This window comes from Salmo salar, chromosome 22 (genome assembly GCF_965601325.2).
Source record: "Salmo salar chromosome 22, fSalSal1, whole genome shotgun sequence".
Classification (NCBI taxonomy): domain Eukaryota; kingdom Metazoa; phylum Chordata; class Actinopteri; order Salmoniformes; family Salmonidae; genus Salmo; species Salmo salar.
The window spans coordinates 44,941,780-44,966,815 of NC_138312.1; the positions used below are offsets into that span (position 1 = coordinate 44,941,780).

Below are 25,036 nucleotides of genomic sequence, written 5' to 3' on the forward strand. Positions count from 1 at the left end.
AATAAAAGATTAAGATGGGCAAAAGAACAGGCACAAAAAAAAAAGTAAATGTCTAAGTTACCGTAAACTTTTGAATGGAAGTGTGTGATACTATTGGGCAATGTGCCTAAATGTATCCAACCTGGCACCGCATTGGAAGGAACCCATGTGGTGAGAAGCCTTGCTGACGGTGGAGAAGTCTTGACCAAAAATATATATAAAAAATAAATAAAAAAATAGGTTCAGCATCACTCATCCTGCAGTCACAGCCTCACCTAGTGGACATCGGCAGGAACTGCACAAAATGTCTGCTTGGCAATTCTCTCAACAAGCATGACTCACTCGCCACATCGCGCAGTTTTGTCAGACTTTGTGGCAGGTTATAATTTACCTTGGCAGGTTGGGATACTTAATGCAGCAGGTTAGGATAATTAGATTAAGAAAAGCGTTACATTTCAACTTTTGATGTTAATTTGATAAAAGCTGTATCCCTTCTAGCCATAACCCTGTAGCACTGACTGGCTCATAGCATAGCAACAAAGGCTCTTCTCCATTGTGGCCCTGCTGATGTTGCTGGAACTGTCTCGACTGTTCTCCGCCACGTTGTCTTGAGCCTCCCCTCTGGTGACCAATGGACAGCTATTCTTGGAATATAGTCTGTATTCTTTCATAGAAACGTGTCCTATCCAGCTCCAGTGGAGTCTCACCATGTATAAAGCTATTCAAGTTATGAAACAAATACACTGTCAAAGCCAGGCCCCAGTGATATTTCAGCTCACCAAATATGACCGACATCCACCTTTGACATGCTGAGGAGTGAGTGAGGTCCATCGTGCTTTTGTGGAGTTTATTGTAGTTATTCATGTGACTAGGATAACAAATAATTTAAATTAAAAAAAAAAAAAAAAATACTTGCTACCACTGATGCTGAGCAGACAGATACAGTATGCATGTACAAAAACACACTGACAATGCTCTCCAATGATCAGAATCTCAATTGAGAGATTTACAGATAAAAAAAACATTAAATGAATAGATCTCATCATTACAGTTACAGGACCTCCAAAGAGATTTAGAGTAAGTCCCAAATGGCACCCCATTCCCTAGTGCACTACTTTTACCAGAGCCCTTGGGCCCTAAAAGTAGTGCACTTTATAGGAAATAGGGTGCCATCTGGGATACAACCATACAGTACTGCCAAAGCATGATACAAGCAAGCAAATAGTGGTAAACCAGCCCTGCTTGACAGGAATGAGGATTATATCATGTCACATGATCAGACTAACTCCCAGACTTCCAAGCACCTTCCTGTGTCCCTCACAGTCAGTTGAGTCACCCCTGGGTTGTGTTCATTAGGCCCCCAATGGAATGACTATCCGGAATTGCAAATGCTTCTTTTCCTATTGCAAAACATTTTCTGCCCTAATGAACACGACCCAGTACACAGTGTGATGGCACAGACAAAGGTCCTTTTAACATGGAGACTAGGTGTTCATCCCAAATGTCACCCTATTCCCTATATGGTGCACCATTTTGACCATGGCCCATAGGGTAGTGCATTATATAGGAATAAGGTGCCATTTGGGACTCTAACATGCATTAAAAAAGAAATGTTACAGGAAAGCAAAACGTTACATCATTTGGTTCAGCTAATCAACAGATGGTCCATTGGATGAAAAAAACAAAAAAACACTGACACTAAAATGCAACAATATGAATGAGTCATTTTCTCCCTAAGTCACAGGACAGTGTCATGAGTGCAACAAGGGTTTTTGCCTTCTTTGCCATGATTGGTGCAGAGGGACCCCAAGCGAGCACTTCCTGGGGTCACTGGCGCTTGGCCTTGTAGGGTCGCGAGCGTTTCCTGCGGTCTGGTTTCCTCTGTTTGTGTAAACGTCCGATGCTCACTCCCTGGCGACGACGCACAGAGATATTCTGCTCAACCAGACTGGCCAACATGCCTGCAGACAGAAAGCTGATCAGAGGAGAAATGACAATGACTGAACTCCATTGATTTGATTTAAAAGAGGTTCCTGTAAAATTGCCTATGATCTAGTAAATGATATAACATTTCCTGCATGAAAACCCTTATCAGAGAAGAAAAAGCATAATTTATGAACTACTCTCAACCAGCATGGGTCTGACTGCACAGCAGGCAGTAGGGGTGAAATATAGAGATGTGACAGTTAATGAGTGAAAAGAGAGAGGGAGGTAGAGGAAAAGACAGAATGTGCATGAAAATCCACTTCATGCACATTCTGTCTTTTCCTCTACCTCCCTCTCTCTATACCAAAGGAAAGAGGTGGCCTTACCTTCTTGTGCCAGCATGGATATGAAGGTGCAGATGAACTCGTCATAATTATGGGTCCTCCTCTGGTCATCAATCTGGTCAAAATATAGGTGAACATTGAGATTAGAACGCCAACATACAAAACCCACACACAACATGCATAACAAACACGCCCACATAGATTTGGACGTCTGATTAAACGTTTTAATGGCTCTGCTTTAGAGCAACTACAATAACCTTGTATTTTTTCCTCTTCTCCACCTCCTCCTTTAGAAACACTTCATAGTTGGCGATGTCAGCCTCCACACACTTGAGCAGAGCAAGCAGCTCCTGCAGGAAACAAGTGAGAAACAAATTGTGACACACTCACTCTCAATTCAGTTAAATTCAAGGGCTTTATTGGCATGCCAATTATATGTTAACATTGCCAAAGCAAGTGAAGTAGACAAATAAAACAAAAATGAACAGTAAACATTACACAGAAGTTCCAAAAGACATTTCAAAATGTCATATTATTAGCAAATAGTTCAAGTACAAAATGGAAAATAAATAAACATGGGTTGTATTTACAATGGTGTTTGTTCTTCACTCGTTGGCCTTTTGTGGCAACAGGTCACAAATCTTGTGGTATTTCACCCAGTAGATATGGGAGTTTATCAAAATTGGGTTCGTTTTCAAATTCTTTGTGGGTCTGTGTAATCTGAGGGAAATATGTGTCTCTATGGTCATATATTTGGCAGGAGGTTAGGAAGTGCAGCTCAGTTTCCACCTCGTTTTGTGGGCAGTGTGCACATAGCCTGTCTTCTCTTGAGAGCCAGGTCTTGCAGCCTTTTTCAATAGCAAGGCTATGGTCACCGAGTCTGTACATAGTCAAAGCTTTCCTTAAGTTTGGGTCAGTCACAGTGGTCAGGTATTCTTCCACTGTACTCTCTGTTTAGGGCCAAATAGCATTGTAGTTTGCGCTGTTTTTGTTAATTCTTTCCAATGTGTCAAGTGATTATCTTTTGGTTCTCTCATGATTTGGTTGGATCTAACTGTGTTGCTGTCCTGGGGCTCTGTTTGTGAACAGAGCCCTAGGACCAGCTTGCTTAGGGGACTCTTCTCTAGGTTCATCTCTGTAGGTGATGGCTTTGTTATGGAAGGTTTGGGACTCGCTTCCTTTTAGGTGGTTGTAGAATTTAACGTCTCTTTTCTGGATTTTGATAATTAGCTGCCATCGGCCTAATTCTACTCTGCATGCATTATTTGGTGTTTTACATTGTAAGCTGAGGATATTTTTGCAGAATTCTTCATGGAGTCTCTCAATTTGTTTGGTCGCATTCTTGGTTGGTGAGCGGATCTAGAACTGTATTTTTAGCCAGATCCTATTTGGTATGTCAAATTTTATGTTCCCTTTGATGGCATAGAAAGACGATATCACTGATATGCTTCCATCTAGACACCGTTGCCCTAGAGCACAAAAAAAAAAACGATACATAACTCGGCCTAAACATCAGCGTCACAACGAGCTGTTGCCTTGTCGCTCAGCTAGTTCACAGCTTTGTGGAAGTTACAGTGAGGGGAAAAAAGTATTTGATCACCTGTTGATTTTGTACATTTGCCCACTGACAAAGAAATGATCAGTCTAATTTTAATGGTAGGTTTATTTGAACAGTGAGAGACAGAATAACAACAAAAAAATCCAGAAAAACGCATGTCAAAATTTTTATAAATTGATTTGCATTTTAATGAGGGAAATAAGTATTTGACCCCCTCAGAAAGATTTCTGGCTCCCAGGTGTCTTTTATACAGGTAACGAGCTGAGATTAGGAGCACACTCTTAAAGGGAGTGCTAATCTAAGCTTGTTACCTGTATAAAAGACACCTGTCCACAAAAGCAATCAGATTCCAAACGCTCCACCATGGCCAAGACCAAAGAGCTCTCCAAGGATGTCAGGGACAAGATTGTAGACCTACACAAGGCTGGAATGGGCTACAAGACCATCGCCAAGCAGCTTGGTGAGAAGGTGACAACAGTTGGGTCGATTACTCGCAAATGGAAGAAACAAAAGAACTGTCAATCTCCCTCGGCCTGGGGCTCCATGCAAGATCTCACCTCGTGGAGTTGCAATGATCATGAGAATAGTGAGGAATCAGCCCAGAACTACACGGGAGGATCTTGTCAATGATCTCAAGGCAGCTGGGACCATAGTCACCAAGAAAACAATTGGTAACACTACGCCGTGAAGAACTGAAATCCTGCAGCGCCCGCAAGGTCCCCCTGCTCAAGAAAGCACATATACATGCCCGTCTGAAGTTTGCCAATGAACGTCAGAATGATTCAGAGGACAACTGGGTGAAAGTGTTGTGGTCAGATGAGACCAAAATGGAGCTCTTTGGCATCAACTCAACGTGTTTGGAGGAGGAATGCTGCCTATGACCCCAAGAACACCATCCCCACCGTCAAACATGGAGGTGGAAACATTATGCTTTGGGGGTGTTTTTCTGCTAAGGGGACAGGACAACTTCACCGCATCAAAGGGACGATGGACGGGGCCATGTACCGTCAAATCTTGGGTGAGAACCTCCTTCCCTCAGCCAGGGCATTGAAAATGGGTCGTGGATGGTATTCCAGCATGACAATGACCCAAAACACACGGCCAAGGCAACAAAGGAGTGGCTCAAGAAGAAGCACATTCAGGTCCTGGAGTGGCCTAGCCAGTCTCCAGACCTTAATCCCATAGAAACTCTGTGGAGGGAGCTGAAGGTTCGAGTTGCCAAACGTCAGCCTCGAAACCTTAATGACTTGAAGATCTGCAAAGAGGAGTGGGACAAAATCCCTCCTGAGATGTGTGCAAACCTGGTGGCCAACTACAAGAAACGTCTGACCTCTGATTGCCAACAAGGGTTTTGCCACCAAGTACTAAGTCATGTTTTGCAGAGGGGTCAAATACTTATTTCCCTCAATACAATGCAAATCAATTTATAACATTTTTGACATGCGTTTTTCTGGATTTTGTTGTTATTCTGTCTCTCACTGTTCAAATAAACCTACCATTAAAATGATAGACTGATCATTTCTTTGTCAGTGGGCAAACATACAAAATCAGCAGGGGATCAAATACTTTTTTCCCTCACTGTACCTGTGGCGCTGACGTTAAGGCCGAGGTATGTATAGCTTTTTTGTGCGCTAGGGCAATGGTGTCTAGACTGTATTTGTGGTACTGGGAATTGGACCTTTTTTGGAAAACCAATATTTTTGTCCTACTGAGATACAGTCAATCAGGGTCCAGGTCTGACAGAATCTGTGCAGAAGATCCAGGTGCTGCTGTAGGCTCTCTCTACTCATTCCAGTGGTTTCATTTATTAACTATTTTCTAAAATTATAGAATAATACTTTAGACATCAAAACTATGAAATAACACATATGGAATCATGTAGTAACCAAAAAAAGTGTTATACATTTTATTTGAGATTCTTCAAAGTAGCCACCCTTTGTATTGATGAAAGATTTCTACACTTCCGCATTCTCTCAACCAGCTTCACCTGGAATGCCTTCCCAACAGTCTTGAGTTTCCACATATGCTGAGCACTTGTTGGCTGCTTTTGGTTCCCAAACCATCTCAATTGGGTTGAGGTGATTTGATGCATTCCAGGTGCAGCTGGTTGAGAGAATGCCAAGCATGTGCAAAGCTGTCATCAAGGCAAAGGGTGGGTACTTTGAAGAATCTCAAATATTTGTATTTGTTGAACACTTTTTGCTTACTACATGGTTTCATTTAATTTCATAATTTTGATGTCTTCACTATTACTCTACAATGTAGAAAACAGTAAAAAAAAAAAAAGTAGGTGTCCAAACTTGACTAGTACTAATTATATAAACTCGGTCCCTTTTTCAGGACCCTGTCTTTCAAAGATAATTCATAAAAATCCAAATAACTTCAGATCTTCATTGTAAAGGATTTAAACACTGTTTCCCATGCTTGTTCAATGAACCATAAACAATCAATGAACATGCATCTGTGGAACGGTCGTTAAGACACTAACAGCTTACAGACGGTAGGCAATTAAGGTCACAGTTATGAAAACTTAGGATACTAAAGAGGCCTTTCTACTGACTCTGAAAAACAGCAAAAGATGCCTAGGGTCCCTGCTCATCTGCGTGAACGTGCCTTAGGCATGAGGACTGCAAATGTGGCCAGGGTAATAAATTGTACTGTGAGACGCCAACAAAGCGCTACAGGGAGACAGGACAAACAGCTGATCGCCCACAGTGGCAGACCACGTGTAATACCTGCACAGGATCGGTACATCTGAACATCACACCTGCGGGACAGGTACAGGATGGCAACAGCTGCCCGAGTTACACCAGGAATGCACAAGCCCTCCATCAGTGCTCAGACTGTCCGCAATAGGCTGAACGAAGCTGGACTGAGGGCTTGTAGGCCTGTTGTAAGGCAGGTCCTCACAAGACATCACCGGCAACAACGTCGCCTATGGGCACAAACCCACTGTCGCTGGACCAGACAGGACTGGCAAAAAGTGCTCTTCACTGACGAGGGATCTCACCAGGGGTGATGGTCAGATTCGCATTTATCGTCGAAGGAATGAGCGTTACACCAAGGCCTGTACTCTGGAGCGGGATCGATTTGGAGGTGGAGGGTCCGTCATGGTCTGGGGCGGTGTGTCACAGCATCATCGGACTGAGCTTGTCGTCATTGCAGGCAATCTCAACGTTGTGCCTTACAGGGAAGACACCCTCCTCCCTCATGTGGTACCCTTCCTGCAGGCTCATCCTGACATGACAATGCCACCAGCCATACTGCTCGTTCTGTGTGTGATTTCCTGCAAGACAGGAATGTCAGTGTTCTGCCATGGCCAGCGAAGAGCCCAGATCTCAATCCCAATGAGCATGTCTGAGACCTGTTGAATCGGAGGGTGAGGGCTAGGGCCATTCCCCCCAGAAATGTCTGGGAACTTGCAGGTGCCTTGGTGGAAGAGTGGGGTAACATCTCACAGCAAGACCTGGCAAATCTGGTGCAGTCCATGAGGAGGAGCTGCACGGCAGTACTTAATGCAGCTGGTGGCCACACCAGACACTGTTACTTTTGATTTTGACCCTCCCTTTGTTTAGGGACACATTATTCCATTTCGGTAAGTCACGTCTGTGGAACTTGTTCAGTTTATGTCACGTCTCAGTTGTTGAATCTTGTTTTGTTCATACAAATATTTACACATGTTAAGTTTGCTGAAAATAAACGCAGTTGACAGTGAGAGGATGTTTCTTTTTTTGCTGAGTTTATATCGCCAGATATGTTTCTAAGAAAGAGGGAAAGGACTTACTTTAGGAGAGTATTTTTCCCCAGATGGCTTGTTGCTTCCAACGGTTTCCGTGGAGATGACCTTTTCCATGCTGGGTTTGACCTCTGTTGTTTCTCTGATCTCTTCCACCTCCACCGAAGGTCCCTCCTTCCCCTCCTCCTTCACGCCGTCCCCCTCTACTGCTGGATTGCTACCTTGCTCTTTTACCTTCTCTGGAGTGCCTGCCTTCTTCTCTTCAAGAGCTGTATCAGCTGTACAGGCAAGAAACAGACCTATTTAGCAGCTATAAACGAGACCTGGGTTCAAATACTCTTAAATCTTTCAAATACTTTGTGTTTGCTTTAGCCTGCCTGGAATGCAATTAAGCACAGATAGTGTTAAAATATTTCAAATAGTGCTTGAACCCAGGTCTGGTTCCAATTTAGTGATATCGTCTTCCATATGCTTCTGTTTCCATCTCAAGAGCAGTGTGACTCTGGTATTAGATTAGTATAATCCAGGTATTAATATGGATTATGTAATTAGGTCTAAAGGTAAACAGATACACTTTGAAATGTAATTTACGATGATCTTAATCGAGTGCCCATGTTCGCTTCCCCACAGGTCCAATACCTCAATTTCAATCACTCTCACCCACCCACGCACACACCCGTCCTTCCTCACCGGGTGGTGGTACAGTGTATATAACCCCATCCTCCTGTAGGTGCAGCAGGGCGGTGCTGACGGAGGGCCCCAGCTCTCTAACGGCCCGGTTCTGTCTGGCATCCAGCCTCAGTAGACCCTCATCCTCCCCAAACAACACCCGGGACAGGTGGGACGCAACAGGGCTGGAGGGCCGCGTGGCCGCCTGGGAGCGGGCCGGGGAGCGCAGTGGTGAGTTGAAGGCACTGCCGATCTCAGAGGCGGTGTCGGTGCTCTCGTTGCTGGGTGTGGGCGAGGGCTGGGAGGCGGCCGTGATCACGATGCCCCCAGTGCGGCCCTCGGTACGGACGGAGAGGGGCGTGGCCAGAGAATCCTTCCTCTGGACTTCCTTCTTGAGTTTCTCGGCCAGGACGCCGAGTGCCAGCTTGGTCTCTACGCCGGTGCCTCCCCCGACACGGCCTGTACGGGAACGCAGCACCCCTTTACGCCTGAACCTACGCACACAAATACATTTCAAACACTCCAATTGCTTGGAAGAGAACATTTTGATCCTAGATCAGCACTCCTACACTTTGTGAATACGGGCCCATGTGATGTGAAGGAACTGACCTGGTTGGTGTGCCAATCTCTTCCTCCTCTTCATCCTCATAGTCATCGTCATCAGAGTAGGGGGGCTGGGGCGCACCGGGCACCCGGGGACGACCCACCCCTGTCGCAAGGTCCTCATCCTCCTGTCAGAGAACAACCAATCAGCGACCTTGCCAAGGCAAACATACAGTATTGGCTTCGAGTTGAATCCTAACTTGAGGTAGGAGTATGTAAGTCAAGACTGTTGTAAAAATCATGCATTAATGTCAATGAGAGTTGTGTGGAAATGTTGAGTTATGTCGCATCATAACCCGTCCCCCCGACCTGCATGGGGGACTTGGCGTAGTTGTGGTTGTCCAAGAAGGCTGGTAGGCGAGGGACGATGGGGCTGGTGACAGGCTGGGAGGCCCCCGCTGGTTTCCCCATGGCTTTCCCCTTGCCTGAGGGGCTCGGGACCAATTGGGACTGGGCTGCTGTGTCTGCACAACAGGGGAACACATGGTCAGACTCCATGAATGTCAATGTACCAGTTGAAGCACATCATACCCTGCGACAGGCAGCATCCCAAATGACACCCTATTCCATATATAGTGCAGTACTTTTGACAGGGCCCTGGGAAAAGGTAGTGCACAATAAAGGCAATAGGGTGACTCATAAGACTCACATTCTCATGTCTATAAAGAGGACCAACATTGAGGAGGTTCAGAGCTGAATTTAATACCTGTGGGAGGAGTCTGCTCAGCCCCCTGTGATGTAACAGGTTGAGGGTCTGCCTCTTCTTTTTTGATAGTAGGGGGCGTGTCGTCTGAGGGGGAGGAGTCTGGATGCTTCCTGTCCTGTACAAGCTCTGGCTGGGTGACCCGGATCAGCTGGGGAACAGGTCACACTCATATCAAGTCAGTCAGACAGACATTGTGCATGTCTGTATGCGTCTATGGGTGCATTCATTTTAGCTAATCAAGGGCACCAGGAAAGCTAAATGCACCCACAGACACACACATTCTCACTGGGCGGTATCAGTGGGCTCCGTTGTCTGTGTCCAGACCTACTGTAGCCACTCCAGAACCATTTGATAGTTATGATTTTACACACACTTTAATCATTTTACAGGCACTCTTATCCAGAGCAATTAAGGTTAAGTGACTTACTCAAGGGCACGTTGACAGATTTGTTTTACCTAGTCGGCTCAGGGATATAAAACAGCGACCTTTCAGTTACTGGACCAACACTCTTAACCGCTAGCCTCCCTGCCACCATGCGCTCACACACGCACTCACACACGCACTCACACACGCACACACCCCTGTGTCTCCTGACCTGCTGTAGCCCCTCCAGTACCATCTGTCTGTTCCTCTTCAGGATCTCCAGCTTTGACTCATACTTCACCCTGCGGTCCGGAACCACTGCCATCAGGTTGAAGCGGATATCATGGTAGGGCTCTCTGGGAGGGGCGACAAAAGTGTGTGAGCTAGAGTCTGAACATCTCATTCAGTGTTACTGAGGCAGGAGATTGGCCCCTGACTCACCCAGCCGTGGCCAAGCCAATCCTCTCCATAATGACCCGCCGTGCCTTATCCGTCCACTCCTCCTCCTCTCCCCATGGCCCTGAGAGAGAGAGCAAGAGAAAATTAAAGTGTTTACAATTGACCTCCCCCTAAAAGCTGCTTTCATATAGAGCCCACGAGGTCACTGGAGTGTACACCTAGTGTGTGTCCCAAATGGCACCCTATTCCCTATATATTGCACAAATTTTGACCCTAGCAGAACTGGCCAAGAGTAGTGCACTATACCGGGAATATGGTAGCATTTGGGACACCTCCATTGTAGTCTAACAGTAGTCCTCAGGGGTTATATTGTTATATTATATAGCCACGCTGTAGATTAGAGAAGTCGTAGCAAGGTGCTTTGAAGGCGCCAGGCTGTCTCAATGTGAGATAGTGGTACAATGCTGCTTCTCTATCACAGTTTGCAGTTCTTACCGTGGTCAATGGGGTACGCCTTGAGGCCATCTAGCTCAAACAAGCGGTCTTTGATGGGCACGTAGCTGACAAAGTGGAATGCTTCCATGGTCCGCACGGCGCTAATCCCGTTCTGCTTCTCCGGCAGGTGCCTGGGCTCCGGTCTCCATGGAAAGAGAAGGAAGAGGTGTGAGAATTGGACAGAGCTGAACATCACTGGTAGCCCTTTCCATTCACTGCCCGCAACCTTGTTCTGTACACCTCCAAAACAAAGGTCATGTGGTTTGGTAAGAAGACTGCCCCTCTCCCCACAGGTGTGATTACTACCTCTGAGGGTTTAGAGCTTGAGGTAGTCACCTCATACAAGTACTTGGGAGTATGGCTAGTCAGTACACTGTCCTTCTCTCAGCACATATCAAAGCTGCAGGCTAATGTTAAATCTAGACTTGGTTTCCTCTATCGTAATCGCTCCTCTTTCACCCCAGCTGCCAAACTAACCCTGATTCAGATGACCATCCTACCCATGCTAGATTACGGAGACATAATTTATTGATCAGCAGGTAAGGGTGCTCTCGAGTGGCTAGATGTTCTTTACCATTCGGCCATCAGATTTGCCACCAATGCTCCTTATAGGACACATCACTGCACTCCATACTCCTCAGTAAACTGGTCATCTCTGTATACCCATCGCAAGACCGACCGGTTGACGCTTATTTATAAAACCCTCTTAGGCCTCACTTCCCCCTATCTGAGATATCTACTGCAGCCCTCATCCGCCACATACAACACCCGTTCTGCCAGTCACATTCTGTTAAAGGTAATCAAAGCACACACATCCCTGGGTCGCTCATCTTTTCAGTTCGCTGCAGCTAGCGACTGGAACGAGCTGCAACAAACACTCAAACTGGACAGTTTTATCTCAATCTCTTCATTCAAAGACTCAATCATGGACACTCTTACTGACAGTTGTGGCTGCTTTGTGTGATGTATTGTCTCTACCTTCATGCTGTTGTCGGTGCCCAATAATGTTTGTACCATGTGCTGCTGCCATGTGCTGCTGCCATGTTGTGTTACTAACATGTTGTCTTCATGTGTTGCTGCCATGCTATGTTGTCATCTTAAGTCTCTTTATGTAGTGATGTGTGTTTTGTCCTAGATTTTTTAAATCCCAGCCCCCATCCCTGCAGGAGGCCTTTTGCCTTTTGGTATGCCGTCATTGTAAATAAGAATTTGTTCTTAACTGACTTGCCTAGTTAAATAAAAAAATAAATGCAATACAAGTCAATCATGGGTGGCAGTGCCACATTTGTATACATCAGTGTTGTATTCATTAGTGCACAGCAAAACATTTTGCAACGAAATATGAACACAATCGTTTCTTATTGGACAAGTTCAGGTAGGTCATCTCCTGTTTCAGTCTTTTCTTACGTGCCTAGTGACTAAAACCTAGCGGTAGACCCAGAATGAAGGGGCATACACAATATGGAGGGACAGATGCCACAGTGCCTCCTACCTGGCATGACTGTTGTGTGCTTTAGCCAGCTCTGGGGCATTTCCAATGGCGTAGCCTTTACTCTGAAAAAATATAAAATACTATCATGTAAAATTTGATTAATCATGACACCACAGTAAAAATTGGAGAGCGGTGTGGTGTGTGTACACCTCACCTCTGGGCCGAAGCCTTTAGTGAAGGTCTTCATGCGGCTGAGGGTAGTGCCCAACTCAACCCCACTACAGTTCAGGAGCACGCTCAGAAGTGCATGGGTGGCGCAGGAGTTTGGGATCAGCTGGACACAAAAATAATAACTGTAAAGGAACTCAATGGCATAAAGAAAAATGCCTTCCTATGACACCGTCGGCACAGTAGGAAATGACGGAATGCACCACATTCTGACAACAATATACAGTGTCTTCGGAAAGTATTCATACCCCTTGACTATTCCACATTTTGTTACAGCCTTATATATTTTTTTATTTTTTTATTTTATTTATTATTATCCTCAGCAATCTACACACAATACCCCATAAAGCCAAAGCGAAAACATTTTTTGCTACTTTATACAAAATAAATACATTCAGATCCTTTGCTATGAGACTCAAAATTGAGCTCAGGTGCATATTGTTTCCACTGATCATCCTTTAGATATACAACTTCATTGGAGTCCACCTGTGGTAAATTCAATTGATTGGACATGATTTGGAAAGGAACACACCAGTCTACATAAAACGTCCTACAGATCACAGTGAATAGCAAAGGAAAAACCAAGCCATGGAGGTCAAAGGAATGTCCGTAAAGCGCAGAGACAGGACTATGTCAAGACACAGATCTGGGGAAGGGTACCAAAACATTTCTGCAGCACTGAAGGTCCCCCAAGAACACAGTGTCCTCCATCATTCTTCCTAGAGCTTGCCGTCTGGCCAAACTGAGAAATTGGGGAGAAGGGCCTTAGTCAGGGAGGTGGCTAAGAATGCGATGGTCACTGAGAGAGCTCCAGAGTTCGTCTGTGGAGACGGGAGAACCTTCCAGAAGGACAACCATCTATGCAGAACTCCACCAATCAGGGCTTTATGGTAGAGTGGCCAGATGGAAGCCATGCCTCAGTAAAAGGCACCTAGCTCGCTTGGAGTTTGCCAACAGGCACCTAAAGACTCTCAGACCATGAGAAACAAGATTCTCTGGTCTGATGAAACCAAGATTGAACGTCACTTCTGGAGGAAACCTGGCACCATCCCTATGGTGAAGTATGGTGGTGGTAGCATCATGCTGTGGGGATGTTTATCAGCAGCAGGGACTGGGAAACTAGTCAGGATTGAGGCAAAGATGAACAGAGAAAAGTACAGAGAGATCCTTGAAGAAAACCTGGCTTTGGGACAAGTCTTTGAATGTCCTTGAGTGGCCCAGCCAGAGCCCGGACTTGAACCCGATCGAACATCTCTGGAGAGACCTGAAAATAGCTGGGTAGCAAAACTCCCCATCCAAACTGACAGAGCTTGAGAGGATCTGCAGAGAAGATTGGGAGAAACTCCCCAAATACAGGTGCGCCAAGCTTGTAGCGTCATACCCAAGAAGACTGGAGGCTGTAATCGCTGCCAAAGGTGCTTCAACAAAGTACTGAGTAAAGGGTCTGAATACTTATGTAAATGTATTTTTTATAAATTAGCAAAAATTTCTAAAATCCTGTTTTTGCTTTGTCATTATAGGGTGTTGTATGTAGATTGATGAGGAAAACATTTTGTTTTATAAAGTTTTGGAATAAGGCTGTAACCTACCAAAACATGGAAAAAGTCAGGGGGTCTGAATACTTTCCGAAGGCACTGTAGCCTCCATGCATGCAAATCTGTATTAAGGCAAGCTGACTGCCCTGAACCCTACAGCGTAGTCAAGGATTAAAACAGACTCACCTGGTGGGCAAAGAACATGTCATTAACAATGTCATCATCAATGACAGAGGTCTCATCCACCAAGGTGGAGACTTTCCTCCTAGACCTTCGCTCCTCAATCCACTTGAATAGGAAGATGAAGCCATACACGGGGCTGGGGGGGAGGGGGGTGATGGGAGTTAGTCAACAACATCAGACAACGGTCCACAGATTTGGGTCTCTCATACACAGTGGTGTTCATTTAAATTAGTAAGGCTTTCAAAGAGGTTGTCACAGTGCGAAATAGGGCTCTGGTCAAACGTAGTGCACTATGTAGGGAATAGGTAGCCCTTGATCATGACTCAGTTCCATTACACATACCAATAATGCTGCATTTACATGGTACAAGGTAGACAGCAAACCGGATGTCTTTGTTTTCAATGACAGCATGATGGTAAATGCTGTTGAGGCTGGCATTGAATGCTGGAGTTGAAATATCTGCCATAGCCTTGTTTTCTACCAGATGTTTGTTTACTGAAATCACCATAGCAACATACTGATTTTTATAACTAAACCAAGATAGAGCACAGCCCGTTGTTTCAAATGGGAACAAATTAGTCATAGTAGGCAGAAAAAGCAAGGAGCTGGTCAGAGCCAAGTACGAGCTTGCATTACGGAACGCCTACTTTGAAGTGCGTGTGCAATAACTCAATTCACCTTTGCACTCCTAAACAATAATAGGGCACTTTAGCAAAGGGTAAAGTCTACAAAAATTGTCCACTCTGTTCATTACAGATTCTAGTTTTGGGAAGAGAACTGTATGGAGAGCAAATGTTCCATCGATGAGAAAATTTGCAGGATGTCAGCCAAAATCCATCGCGTTCCAGCTTCTCCCACTGCCAGACACTTGGCGTGGAAACGCCAAGAGGATGCTTCACATTTATACATCTGGTGAAATATCTGTCTCACTGCTCTCTGTGCCGTCGTGCTGGCTTGCTTTTGCAGTCACCGTCTTTCTTGCCCCGCTATGCCGACTTGTATGACGGTTTTTGCGTCCCACATCTAAACACAGCATAAGAGTCATTGTACAAATGCATCTTCTGTACAAGTGAGTTTAAGATGCCCGATGCAGTCTGAACAATTCAGCCCAAAGGAGTTCGATGGGGTTGAGGTCAGGGCTCTGAGCAAGGCCAATCAAGTTCTTCCACACCGATCGACAAACCATTTCTGTATGGACCACACTTTATGTGGGGGGGGCATTGTCATTCTGAAAAAGGAATGGGACTTCCCCAAACTGTTGCCACAAAGTTGGAATCACAGAATCATCTAGAATGTCATTGCATGCTGTAGCGTGAAGGTTTCCCTTCACTGGAACTAAGGGGACTTGCCCAAACCATGAAAAACAGCCTCAGACCATTACTCATCCACCAGATTTTACAGCTGGCACTATGAAAATGGGGCAGGTAGTGTTTTCCTGGCATCTGCCAAAACCAAATTTGTTCGATGGACTGCCAAATGGTGAGGCATGATCCATCACTCCAGAGAACGTGTTTCCACTGCTCCAGAGTCCAATGGTGGCGAGCTTAAAACCACTCCAACCGAGGCTTGGCATTGCCCATGGTGATCTTAGGCTTGTGTGTGGCTGCTTGGCCATGGAAACCCCATTTCATGAAGCTCCCGACAAACAGTTATTGTGCTGACGTTGCCTTCAGAGGCAGTTTGGAAAAATCGGTAGTGAGTGTTGCAGAGGGCAGACGTTTATTACGCGCTACAGAACTCAGCGGTCCCGTTTTGTGATCTTGTGTGGCATACGACTTCGTGGCTCCTAGACGTTTCCACTTCACAATAAGGGCACTTACAGTTAACCGGGGCAGCTCTAGCAAGGGAGAAATTTGACGACCTGACTTGTTGGAAAGGTGGCATCCTATGACGTTACCACATTGAAAGTCACTGAGCTCTTCAGTTATGACATTTATACTGCCATTGTTTGTATAGGGCAATTGCATGGCTCTGTGCTTGATTTTAGACAGCTGAAAAAAACAAATCCACTCATTTGAATGGGTGACCACATATACTTTAGTATATGGAGTTGAAGTCGGAAGTTTACATACACCTTAGCCAATTACATTTAAACTCAGGTCCACAATTCCTGACATTTAATCCTAGTAAAAATGCCCTGTTTTAGGATCACCACTTTATTTTAAGAATGTGAAATGTCAGAATAATAGTAGAGAGAATTATTTTTTCCAGCTTTTATTTCTTTCATCACATTCCCAGTGAGTCAGAAGTTTACATACACTCAATTAGTATTTGGTAGCATTGCCTTCAAATTGTTTTAACTTGGGTCAAACGTTTCGGGTAGCTTTCCACAAGCTTCCCACAATAAGTTGGGTGAATTTTGGCCCATTCCTCCTGACAGAGCTGGTGTAACTGAGTCCGGTTTGTAGGCCTCCTTGCTCGCACACGCTTTTTCAGTTCTGCCCACACATTTTCTACAGGTTTGAGGTCAGGGCTTTGTGATGGCCACGCCAATACCTTGGCTTTGTTGTCCATAAGCCATTTTGCCACAACTTTGGAAGTATGCTTGGTGTCATTGTCCATTTGGAAGACCCATTTGCGACCAAGCTTTAACTTCCCGACTCATGTCTTGAGATGTTGCTTAAATATATCCACATAATTTTCCTGCCTCATGATGCCATCTATTTTGTGAAGTGCACCAGTCCCTCCTGCAGCAAAGCACCCCCCACAACATGATGCTGCCACCTCCATGCTTCACGGTTGGGATGGTGTTCTTTGGCTTGCAAGGCTCCCCCTTTTTCCTCCAAACACAACGATGGTCATTATGGCCAAACAGTGCTTTTTTTGTTTCGTCCTCTGGTCTGGACTCGTTGTACTGTGGATATAGATACTTTTGTACCTGTTTCCTCCAGCATCTTCACAAGGTCCTTTGCTGTTGTTCTGGGATTGATTTGCACTTTTTGCACCAAAGTATGTTCATCTCTAGGAGACAGAACGCGTCTCCTTCCGAGCGGTATGACGGCTGCGTGGTCCCATGGTGTATATACTTGCGTACTATTGTTTGTACAGATGAACGTGGTACCTTCAGGCGTTTGGAAATTGCTCCCAAGGACGAACCAGACTTGTGGAGGTCTACAATTTATTTTCGGAGGTCTTGGCTGATTTTTGATTTTCCCATGATGTCAAGCAAAGAGGCACTGAGTTTGAAGGTAGGCCTGGAAATACATCCACAGGTACACCTCCAATTGACTAAAATTATGTCAATAAGCCTATCAGAAGCTTCTAAAGCCATTACATCATTTTCTGAAATTTTCCAAGCTGTTTAAAGTAGAGGTCGACCCAATCTGATATTACAATGCCGATACCAATTATTGAAGGACAAAAAAAAAAAGCCGATACCGATTATTGACAGACCAAAAAAAATGCCGATGCCGATTATTCAAGGCCCAAAAAGTGCCCATGCTGATTAATCGGCCGATTTTTCTTACATATATTTGTAATAATGACAATTACAACAATACTGAATGAACACTTATTTTAACTTAATATAATACATCAATAAAAACTATTTAGTCTCAAATAAATAATGAAACACGTTCAATTTGGTTTAAATAATGCAAAAACAAAGTGTTGGAGAAGAAAGTAAAAGTGCAATTTGTGCCAGGTAAAAGTGCAATTTGTGCCAGGTAAAAAAAGCTAACATTTAAGTTCCTTGCTCAGAACTTATTTTACCTTTATTTAACTAGGCAACTCAGTTAATGAACACATTTTTATTTTCAATGATGGCCTAGGAACAGTATGAAAGCTGGTGGTTCCTTTTAACATGAGTCTCCAATATTCCCAGGTAAGAAGTTTTAGGTTGTAGTTATTATAGGACTATTTCTCTCTATACCATTGACTATTGGATGTTCTAATAGGTACTTTAGTATTGCCAGCCTAATCTCGGGAGTTGATAGGCTTGAAGTCATAAACAGCGCAATGCTTGAAGCAGAGCGAAGAGCTGCTGGCAAATGCAGGAAAGTGCTGTTTGAATGAATGCTTACGAGCCTGCTGCTGCCTACCACCGCTTAGTCAGACTGCTTTTTCAAATCAGACTTAATCATAACACACAGAAATACGAGCCTTAGGTCATTAATATGGTCAAATCCGGAAACTATCATTTCGAAAACAAAACATTTATTTTTTCTGTGAAATACGGAACCGTTCCGTATTTTATCTAACGGATAGCATCCCCAAGTCTAAATATTACTGTTACATTGCACAGCCTTCAATGTTGTGTCATAATCATGTACAATTCTGGCAAATTAATTACAGTCTTTGTTAGGAAGAAATGGTCTTCACACAGTTCGCAACGAGCCAGGCGGCCCAAACTGCTGCATATACCCTGACTCTGCTTACACAGAACGCAAGAGAAGTGACACAATTTCCCTAGTTAAAAGAAATTCATGTTAGCAGGCAATATTAACTAAATATGCAGATTTAAAAATATATACTTGTGTATTGATTTTAAGAAAAGCATTGATGTTTATGGTTAGGCACATTGGTGCAACGACAGTGCTTTTTTCGCAAAAGTGCTTGTTAAATCACCCGTTTGGCAAAGTTGGCTGAGATTCAATGATAAATTAACAGGCACGGCATCGATTATATGCAGCGCAGGACAAGCTAGATAAACTAGTAATATCATTAACCATGTGTAGTTAACTAGTGATTATGTTAAGCTTGACTGTTTTTTATAAGATAAGTTTAATGCTAGCTAGCACCTTACCTTGGCTCCTTGCTGCACTCGCATAACAGGTAGTCAGCCTGCCACGCAGTCTCCTCGTGGAGTGCAATGTAATCGGCCATGATCGGTGTCCAAAAATGCTGATTACCAATTGTTATGAAAACTTGAAATCGGCCCTAATTACTCGGCCATTCCATTTAATTGGTCGACCTCTAGTTTAAAGGCAGTCAACTTAGTGTATGTAAACTTCTGACCCACTGGAATTGTGATACAGTGAATTATAAGTGAAATAATCTGTCTGTGAACAATTGTTGGAAAAATGACTTGTGTCATGCAAAAAACGATAGTTTGTTAACAAGAATTTTGTGGAGTGGTTGAAAAACGAGTTTTAATGACTCCAACCTAAGTGTATGTAAGCTTCCGACTTCAACTGTATAGTGTCTTTCATATTAGCAATAAATAACTTAAAAAAACAAAACTATAAATTGATACACCTTTATAGGGTTAGTGTTCCCACGCAGCCATAATGCCATGTTACAGCACGTGTTTACGGAAGACAGAGGGACCACCTGTGCTAGTTAGTTATCCATCTAGCTAACTCTGAAACACCTGTGTGTAATGGAAGAAGGCCGCCAGAAACGCGCTGTCACTGAAAAATACTGTTGGCTGCAACTGTGATAATGTCAGTTAAAACACTAAGTGTGTATTTTGCATTTGTGAAATTAAAGTAGAGGGCTTTATGTTTCTATAACCGTACCACAACTGTATCAATTCACGTTTAGATGGAGTATTTGGCTGTTTTGGCTGCCAGAGCCAGCCTACCTCTGAAAATAGCATAAGGCTATAACGTTAGGCTCCATAAGAATACATCTTTGGCTAGAGAATAGGGTGCCATTTCAGATAGTGACAGTAACCAGATTAGCATGACTCCATACCTTGGACACTTGCTTTGTAGGTCGTATATCTCCTCTACCTGGACCCCCTTCACACCTACATTATAAACACACATGCAAAACACACAAAGGGATGCTCAAAGTATATGCTGTTCAAACTTATCTTGTACATGTTACTTTAACAACCAGCCTGTCAAATCAACTCACCAAAATCCTCCACCAAGAGCGTGAACAGCCCTGAAACACCATAGAAAACCCACACGTTAATGGAGCGTTTAACACTATGGCATCGACCATATAAACAGAGATTATTATTCCTCCTTGTGCAACTGGCTAAGGAACAATCAATATAGCTATTAACGTTACCTGTGGCAATGACATACGACTATAACGTTAATTGCTATTATTAAACGTGTTGATGTGTTTAGTGACAGTAAAACATAGATTATCAAACATTTCGATTACAGATTAGATTTGACAACGAATTGGTTAATGTTAGCTAGCGTTAGCTTCTTACCCGGGTCACTCTCGAGCTCCAGCCACCCTTTGTTCATTTTTGCATGTACACACAGTCAATCGATATTAAAGCTAGTCCGCCAGTCCATAGTTATAGAATCACTGCATACAGTTTATCCAATTAGCTAACGGAACGAAGAAAAATGCATTTCTAAAACGTCGTAGCTAGTTGAGAGATAAACACAAAAGAATGACAGCTCGGACGCCTTAAATGTACGTAATTTAGATGCGACTTCGATAGAGTCGCGTTCAAGAGGGTTTCCACTAGATAGCAGACCTAAAACTGGCTCTATTGTAAAAATGTATGAAAACAAAATGTTATTTTTGGTCTTAATATAAGGTTAGGGTCAGGTATATGGTTAGCGGTGTGGTTAGGTTTAAAATCAGATACATTTTAGAAATAGACGGGGTTTAGACAAAAATAGTACAGTAGGAAACTGGTTTAGCCATAATTATGACTTTGTGGCTGTGGTAACTAGTGACGACCGTCATTCAATCCATTTACCCAGCAGATGGCGCCATAATATACTTTCTCGTGGTATGCATTTATAGACAAATTACATAAATGCTCTAATTACTATTCTATTATCATTGAGTCAATTATTTCGTGTTGCTGAGTACAGCACAAACTAAAATCAAATAGGAATGTTGGGCCCTGCCTGATAGCAGTTTTGGCCTGCTTTTAAACCGTTTGGGGGAATTCGAGTGTGCCTCCGGAACTATGTTCTGGCGTGTTGTTTTTCCATGCGTGCAGGGAACATTGTTACTGTTACCCTTGAAGAAACTGTGAGGGGGGAATAAAAAAATATCTAGCTACAGTGTTTATTAAAAAAAAATATTAATCATTAACATATCGTCACTATTTCCTAAGGGAATGCAAAATGTAAGTACATAGTTTGGCACCTTTTTGGTTCGAATTTAACTTGTTTTTCAGTGACATAAGGGGCTTTCTAGATTAGCCATCCCCTGGACAATAGACGTTGGCTGAAAACAGCGATTTGTATGCTAACATGATGCTAGCTAGCTAACAACAAGCTAGCTGCTCAATCACGCACGAACTAGCTGACTGTATTTAGTACGACTTGTTTGTTCATATTCACAGAAATCGTTCAAATTTAGCTAGCTAACTAATTGTGGCAAAACAAAAGATAGTAGGTCATCTGATTTATAGCTATCGCGGTAGCTAGTTTACCCAGCCTTAGAATAATACTGTCTTTTGAATGGGCTCGGTAGCTAGTACTAACGTTAGCTAACTAGCTATTTCTTAGCAATGTTCCAACCCAGATTAGCGGTCAAAAACCCAGTATCTGGTTTGCTTGCTAATATTAGTAGATTCTACATTTTTTATAATGTTGATGTTCGCTAGCTAATAACATATTAAACGTTAGGAGGGTGGGCACAGAAAACAAGTAAGCCAGGTATCGGCTACCTTTTTATGGTTGTTCGTCATAGCTACTTACAGAAACTAGAGTTGGATATAATATTTTGCATTTATTTAGCATGTTTATGTAACACACTGCACTATGGCTCAATAGTAATGTGTGGGAGAGGAAGTTATGTTTTCTTAAATCTAAATCCAAATAACACACAATTATTGCCTTGGGATCATAGTTTGATATGCAGGAGGAGAGGTATTATTCACATGCTGCTCAGTGTAGTGGCCATACAGTTAATATTTTGTAAGCAGCTGTGCAGGAATGTATAAATATTTTATGCTGGACATGCATGTATTATTGAAAACCGTTCAATGTATCGGCTGACTCTATCTGGGTTCACCATGGATACCGATCACAAAGATACTGAATGTTGAGATTCATAGGGTTTGAGAGGCAGGCGGCGATCTGTGATTCTGACTGTTCAATGCTGCAGGTTCCTTCCTGTGTCAGATTTGACACTATATTTTATTTTTTTACACAAGGTTTTCACCTCCAGTGTTCTCTCAATCAGCTCTGGGCCACTATCCACAAGGCTGATCTATGATCAGTTTAGCCTTTTATATAGTAATTTTTGAACAGTGGGAACCTGATCCTAGATCAGCACTCCTACTCTGTCGCTTTATGAATACAGTCCCTGTTAGCCTACATAGAAAACCTGAATAACACAGCTAGTGAGATAGATATAGGCAATTCCACGGTAACAGAATTACGATTTGACTAATTTTTCACTTTAAAATGCATGCCAAACAAAAGCCATTGATTTTAAGTTTAACAAATCATACAACTTCTCTACTGTGCTGTCCAAACTTGTGAAACATAGACGTCTATGATTGGTTCAGATTTGTTCTGGCCAGGGCTGACTGACCAGATTTCAACTACTTTTCAGGATGCTTGTTACAGTAAATGGAAAGAGGGTAGGTGGTAGGTGTCAGTAAGGTGACATTAACTGGCGAGAGAGTGAGTGAGAGGCAGGGTTGTCCAGACTGTTTTCACAGTCTTGCTTTGAGCACCAGATGACAGAAATAGAAGAAGAAAAAAACTTATGAGCTGAACATAACAGTATGCCAGTGGGAGGACATGGGCCAACTGTGGTTTGTGACTACTATGATTTCCCATTGTAGCTAATTCAATGCAGAAATTCCGTTACTGATTTTTTTTTGGGGGGGGAAATTAGAGTTTTAATCACTTAATAATTCCTAAACAAACTGATGTCAGTGCTCCTGAGTGGCGCAGCGGTCTAAGGCACTGCATCTCAGTGCTAGAGGCGTCACTACAGACCCTGGTTCGATCCCGAGCTATATCACAACCGGCCGTGATCGGGAGTCCCATAGGGCAGCGCACAATTGGCCCAGCGTCATCTGGGTTAGGGGAGGGTTTGGCTGGGGTAGGCCATCATTGTAAAATGAGAATTTGTTTTTAACTGACTTGCCTAGTTAAATTAATAAATAAAAAATCAGTAAAACACTACAACTTATTGGTAGGTCTACCTTTACTTGTTACTTCTGTGAACTTTCATTATCCTCCACGAGGGAGAGAAATTAGAACATTTCTTAGACGCAGGTTTTTGGTAACAGAATTACAAGGCACAAAGCAATGTTTCTTAAACTTACAGAAGGCAAATCATTTATCCCAAACTAAATATGTGTTGATTTTAGTTACAGGGGTCTTTACTTCAACATTGGGTTTCTATTATCTTAAATAAAGTACATATTTAAGTGTCATCTCTGCATTATACAAGCCTCCTTTTATGGAGGCTTTTTTAGTTGATCCAAATATAAATAACATTATAATTGATTAAAATAACCTATCAATTACATAACATGTCATTAACTTCACATTTGATTAATATAACCTATCAATTACACGGGTTATGTAAACACAATAAGTGGCAGACCAAATAACCATGTGAAGTATTGTGTATGTAACACCTTTTAAATTACATTTATGACAGCACTAGTATGAGAGGGAAATGGTTAAAAAAAAAATGGTCTTGTGCATATTGGATTCATTTGGATGGGTAATCATCACAGACACAGTGCCTTCAGAAAGTATTCATACCCCTAGACTTTTCCACTTTTTGTTGTTACAGCCTGAATTCAAAATGGATTAAAAAAATAATAATCTTACCCATCAACACACAATACCCCAAATGGAAAAGTGAAAACATGTTTCTAGAAATGTTTGCAAATGTATTGAAAATGAAATACAGAAATATCTCAGTTTATATGACTATTCACACCCTTGAGTCAATACATGTTAGAATCACCTTTGGCAGCGATTACAACTTTGCACACCTGGATTGTACAACATTTACACATTGCTCTTTTTAAAATTCTTAAATCTCTGTCAAGTTGGTTGTTGCTAATTGCTAGACAGCCATTTTCAAGTCTTGCCATAGATTTTCAAGCTGATTTAAGTCAACTGTAACTAGGCCACTCAGGAACATTCGGTGTCGTCTTGGTAAGCAACTCCAGTGTATATTTAGCCTTGTGTTTTAGGTTATTGCCCTGCTGAAAGGTGAATTTGTCTGTTGGACAGCGGACTGATCAAGGTTTTCCTCAAGGATGTTGCCTGTGCTTAGCTCTATTCCGTTTATTTTTATCCAAAGAAAAAACCTCCCTTGTCCTTGCTGATGACAAGCATACCCATAACATGATGCAGCCACCACCAGGCTTGAAAATTGTGGTACTCCGTGATGTGTTGTGTTGGATTTGCCCCCCAAACATAACGCTTTGTATTCCCGACATAAAGTTAATTTCTATTCCACATTTTTTGCCGTTTGTTTTTTATTGTAGTGCCTTATTTCAAACAGGATGCATGTTTTGAAATATTGTTATTCCGTACAAGCTTTCTTTTCACTCAGTCATTTAGGTTAGTATTGTGGAGTAACTACAATGTTGTTGATCAATCCTCAGTTTTCTCCTATCACAGCCATTAAACTCTAACTGTTTTAATAAAGTCACCATTGGCCTCAGTGAAATCCAAGAGCGGTTTCCAGGGTCTGTAGTGAGTTAGGAAGGACGCCTGTATCTTTGTACTGACTGGGTGTATTACTACACTATCCAAAGTGTAATTAATAACTTCACCATGCTCAAAGGGATATTCATTGTCTGCTTTTTATTTTATTTTTACCCATCTACCAATAGGTGCCCTTCTTTGCGAGGCATTGGAAAACCTCCCTGGTCTTTGTGTTTGATACTGTGTTTGAAATTCACTGCTCGCCTGAAGGACCTTACAGATACATGTATGTGTGGGATACAGAGATGAGGTAGTCATTCAAAAATCATGTTAAACACTATTATTGCACACAGAGTGAGTCCATGCAACTTATG

General features: G+C 42.9%; 2 protein-coding genes across 4 annotated transcripts in view; one reads left to right on the forward strand and one right to left on the reverse strand.

The window, feature by feature from the left end:
- Positions 1–809: 809 nt before the first annotated feature.
- On the reverse strand, positions 810–20,567 carry LOC106583439 (ubiquitin carboxyl-terminal hydrolase BAP1). Of its 3 annotated transcripts, none has more exons than XM_014167599.3 (17): positions 20,270–20,557; positions 19,960–19,989; positions 19,795–19,849; positions 14,161–14,293; positions 12,426–12,545; positions 12,272–12,333; positions 10,780–10,922; positions 10,327–10,405; positions 10,118–10,241; positions 9,522–9,669; positions 9,125–9,279; positions 8,822–8,943; positions 8,234–8,706; positions 7,592–7,821; positions 2,507–2,599; positions 2,292–2,364; positions 810–1,954 (listed from the first exon to the last, which is right to left on the reverse strand). In XM_014167599.3, the coding sequence occupies exons 1-17, from the start codon at positions 20,304–20,306 to the stop codon at positions 1,884–1,886; spliced, it is 2,148 nt and encodes a 715-aa protein (XP_014023074.2). In that variant the 5' UTR covers positions 20,307–20,557; the 3' UTR covers positions 810–1,883. The 3 variants fall into 3 exon arrangements, 2 of the variants coding, with proteins under 2 accessions (XP_014023074.2, XP_014023073.2); XM_014167598.3 differs by having other exon boundaries at positions 810–1,940; positions 20,270–20,551; XR_006761427.2 differs by lacking the exon at positions 810–1,954 and having other exon boundaries at positions 8,208–8,706; positions 20,270–20,567.
- A 437-nt stretch (positions 20,568–21,004) lies between these two features.
- LOC106583438 (helicase ARIP4) overlaps positions 21,005–25,036 on the forward strand; it is a 35,364-nt gene continuing 31,332 nt past the window's right edge. The window contains exon 1 of the mRNA XM_014167597.3: positions 21,005–21,151. The gene's annotated coding sequence lies outside the window, so the exon portion shown is untranslated. The remainder of the gene's footprint in view (positions 21,152–25,036) is intronic.

Coding starts and splice junctions, on each gene's coding strand:
- LOC106583439 (XM_014167598.3), bottom strand. CDS start 20,306: ATGAACAAAGGGTGGCTGGAGCTCGAGAGTGACCCGG. Junction 12,334..12,425: donor CTAAAGGCTTCGGCCCAGAG/GTGAGGTGTACA, acceptor ATATTTTTTCAG/AGTAAAGGCTACGCCATTGG. Junction 1,941..2,291: donor ATCCATGCTGGCACAAGAAG/GTAAGGCCACCT, acceptor TTCTGTCTGCAG/GCATGTTGGCCAGTCTGGTT.